The sequence below is a fragment of the Ceratosolen solmsi genome, unplaced genomic scaffold (genome assembly GCF_000503995.2).
Source record: "Ceratosolen solmsi marchali unplaced genomic scaffold, CerSol_1.0 scaffold29, whole genome shotgun sequence".
NCBI classification, from domain to species: domain Eukaryota; kingdom Metazoa; phylum Arthropoda; class Insecta; order Hymenoptera; family Agaonidae; genus Ceratosolen; species Ceratosolen solmsi.
The window spans coordinates 3,556,774-3,560,379 of record NW_011948417.1 but is presented as its reverse complement, the minus strand read 5'-3'; the positions used below and the strand labels follow the sequence as shown (position 1 = coordinate 3,560,379).

Below are 3,606 nucleotides of genomic sequence, written 5' to 3'. Positions count from 1 at the left end.
TGCCGAATTGTAAAAATTAACACCGATAAAATGTGACGATAGTCAAAAATCATTCGGAAAATCAGTTCTCTTGAATAGAAAAGAAAAAAAAAAAAAAAAAAAAAATTAAAAGAATGAAACTGACGGGAAAAAAAAAAAAAAAAAAAAAAAAAAAAAAAGAAAAAAAAAAGAAAAAAAGAAAAAAAAAAGGAAAAAAACAAAGTGAAAAATCACTCCTTCTTAGCAAAATAGAAAGAATTTGATTAGTAGTGCTAGCTCGACAACTATGATTTACCATTGGAAAGGAGAAACCCAAAAAGAAATCATGGCATTTAATAGAAAATAATGCTATCCCAAAAGAATTATAATGAAAATTGATTTTCCGTCGTGCTGTAAAATGTTGAAAATCCCATTTAAGATATATATGTTACAATAATTTGTTCTTAATCATCTTACCAAAAAAGAAATAACAAAAATTTCCCATTCTAGCAAATGAAAAATGATCATTTTAGTTTTTCTTATTGTTTCGCAGTGCTGTTATTTTCACACTCGAAATGGAGACACAAGAATCTCTTCGCAACTTTAAACAATTGAATTTCAATCATTTCATGCCAATGTATATATATATATATTTTCTTTTTGGTTTTTTTTTTTGTTTTTTGTTTTTTGTTTTTTGTTTCTTTTTTTTTTGTTTGTTTTTATTGTAGGAAAAGCTGTAAGTCTCGTTCATTATGTTATTCACTTGTTTCACTTATAAGATACTAGAATAGTTATATCTGTAAATATATATTTGTATATAAGTATGTCTGTATATATTATGTATATGCGCATATGTATAGAACTATGTATGGATAGGATAGACGAAGACCTCTATTTTCTGGATTTACTTGAAATGCCTCTGCCAACTCACTCCTTGCGTTTGTTATTTCTTTGCTCCTAAAAAGAGAATGTGGTTAGAAAAATCGTACGATAGCGCAAACTACTTATGATTGATAAATTAACAACACTAACTTTCTGTGTAAGTATGACAAGTAAATGTCTGAATACATTGATAAAGTCAATGAATAGATCAAGGGAATGAGCGATATAATCTTTGCTACCCATTCGATTCTTCTCGACGATAAGTTGTGTGTCATAAATAATGAATCCACACATCACCAACAAACCAAGATAAAAATGAATCTGGTAGATCATCTGTGATCTGAATAAGATGTTACCAAGGGAGAGCAATACCATTATGTTGAGAGCGCTCATCAAAGTTCCACCAAGATATAGCCATCGGCCTTGCTCGGATAGCAAGGATGAAATACTAAATGAGACAAAGACTACGGTCGTACCTGTAATAAAATCAATTCAATTACACCGTGTGTTAAACTTTATTTGTTGTCATCGGAGAAAGAAAGTATCGTCGACGATTAAATACTTAATATTAAAATTGAAAGTTTGCTAACGCTTTGTTATAAACTGTCGTGCTCCGAGGCGCGCTTTAATTCTACAACCCGTGCTTGCCTTTTTTTCTTCAAACATTTAACGTTTCATTAGGCTTTAATGTTAGAAATAAGCTGTAAATAAACTATATCTTGACACCGTTAAAAAGAGAACAAGAAAATTTGCACGCCAAGTCTTTAATATCTTTCTTTTTATTAATTTATTATTTTGTTGTTTTTTTTTTAATCGCAAGAAAAACCGTTGAGTACATTAAGTAAAATTGATACTAATAATGCGTCGATATTTTTTTGCAAACTTAATTTAAATAATAATTTGAAGGAAAAAGACCAAACAATAAAAAAAGACAAGAATAATAGTACTTAGCGTAGACAGAAATGCATGAAAATGCACAGTCTTGTTTTCTTTATTTAACATTGGTGTATATTTAAAAAAAAAAAAAAACAAAAAAAAAAAAATAACAGAAAAAAGAAAATAAAACAACACTTTAACTAGTTATTATAGTAGGAGAGAGCAGCCTACAGCTAAACATCGAAACTTTACACAATGAAAATTATATATAATAGGTATAGAAGAACTTAGTTGGGCTATTAAAGTATTTTTTATTCAATTTATTCATTTCACTTTCATATTTTTCAATAAAAAAATCATTTCTTTCAATGTAATCCAAATAGTCGTATAAATCCTTGAACGAAGCATGGAATACTTTCACAATTGCCATGCCAACGGTCGTTTGGGAAATATAAATATTAATCAGTTTTACATTATAAAGCAGCTAAAGCCATAACATTATAAATTATAAGCTCTAAAAGTAGGTTTTACAGAAGGAAAATGGGAAAAAAATCGCCCAACGTTAGAACTCACCGATCAGTGCTGTAAGAACAATGCTAGGGTCAACGCTGATTACGTTCGCTAAAAGTGGACCCATTCCAAATCCAGTAAGAAATGCAAATCCTAGGAGATATCCTAAGCGAAGCGATCGATTCTTTCCATTATCGGGTGTGCAAATTAAGGCAAAGATCAGTCCGAGAGTCCCAAGAGTCGACAGCAAACCAGCTTGCAGAAAATTGGTGTACATGTGAACGTAGGCCCCAGCTGCGGCTGACACAGTGGAGAGGGACAGGCATCCGTAGACATTCTTTAAGTGTTGTCGAACGGGTGCTTCCCTAAATGCACAAATCATAAAATAATTGATGAGCCGAGTGGCTAAGTATAAAGAAAGCGCGTCTAATCGTCATAATCGCGAAAAGGGCAGGAAGCGCCACGTAAGCGTTGATATTTATAAGTTATAATGAAGCGTTAATTATTATTGAGCTGCAGGAAGAAGGTAGGAGAGCGACAGAGAGGGAAGGCCTCGATATAAGTGGGCAGTTGGAGGTGAGGAATGTGCGCAAAAAGCTTCGTATTCAATGCGGGCCTTAATGAAGTTACGTCAGAAAAATCGACGAAAATAAATGTTGGCGCGAGCAAAACGTAAACTGGAATAGGAAAAACAAGAGGTGGATAGTGTAAATGGTGGTTGTGTCTGTGGGTGTGCGTACGCGAGTTCGAACGCGCGCGCGCGCGCGCGAGCGTTCACTTACGTGTATCGTGTCGCGCGCGCTGCCAGATAGCGTTTAATATGAAGAAAAAGGAGAGAAAATGTGAGTGAGTGAGTGAGTGAGTGAGTGAGTGAGAGAGGGAGAGAGAGAGAAAGAGAGAGAGAGAGAGAGAGCGATTGAAGCGACGGCAAGGAAAAGGGGTTATTGTGTGGAGGGGGGGGCGAAAGCACGAGAGGGTGAGAGTGAGGTAGGAGGAGGAGGAGGATGAAGCGAGAGAAAGAGAGAGAAGGGAGGAAGAAAAAAGGACGAGAAAGAAGAAATCGTAAGGGAAAAAATTGAAAAATCAAATGGCGTAGTCATGCTGGATGACGATTGGAACGTGGATGGACGAGGTGAGGCGAGGGTGAGGTGAGGCGAGGGTGAGGTGAGGTGAGGTGAGGTGAGGTGAGGTACGGTGAGGTGAGGCGAGGCTAGTCGAGCAGTGGCGTGACGAGGGGCGAGGCGGGGAGGGGCGAAAAAGTTGCCCGCTCATCGTTCGAGAAACATCGCTGAGGAGTACGCGTATGGCCGATGGCGCATATTTAATAAGCTAGCCTCTCCTCTCTCTCTCTCTCTCTCTCTCCTCTCTCTCTCTCTCTCG

At 36.2% G+C, this 3,606-nt stretch overlaps 1 protein-coding gene across 1 annotated transcript in view; it reads right to left on the bottom strand.

Moving 5' to 3' along the window:
* Positions 1-659: 659 nt before the first annotated feature.
* The window catches only part of BI-1 (Bax Inhibitor-1), a 3,306-nt gene continuing 359 nt past the window's right edge, over positions 660-3,606 (bottom strand). The window contains exons 2-5 of the mRNA XM_011496311.1: positions 2,290-2,591; positions 991-1,316; positions 848-915; positions 660-755 (exon numbers count right to left, since the gene is read on the bottom strand). Of these exons, the coding sequence (XP_011494613.1) occupies positions 886-915; positions 991-1,316; positions 2,290-2,591 (658 nt within the window). The 3' untranslated portion in view covers positions 660-755; positions 848-885. The remainder of the gene's footprint in view (positions 756-847; positions 916-990; positions 1,317-2,289; positions 2,592-3,606) is intronic.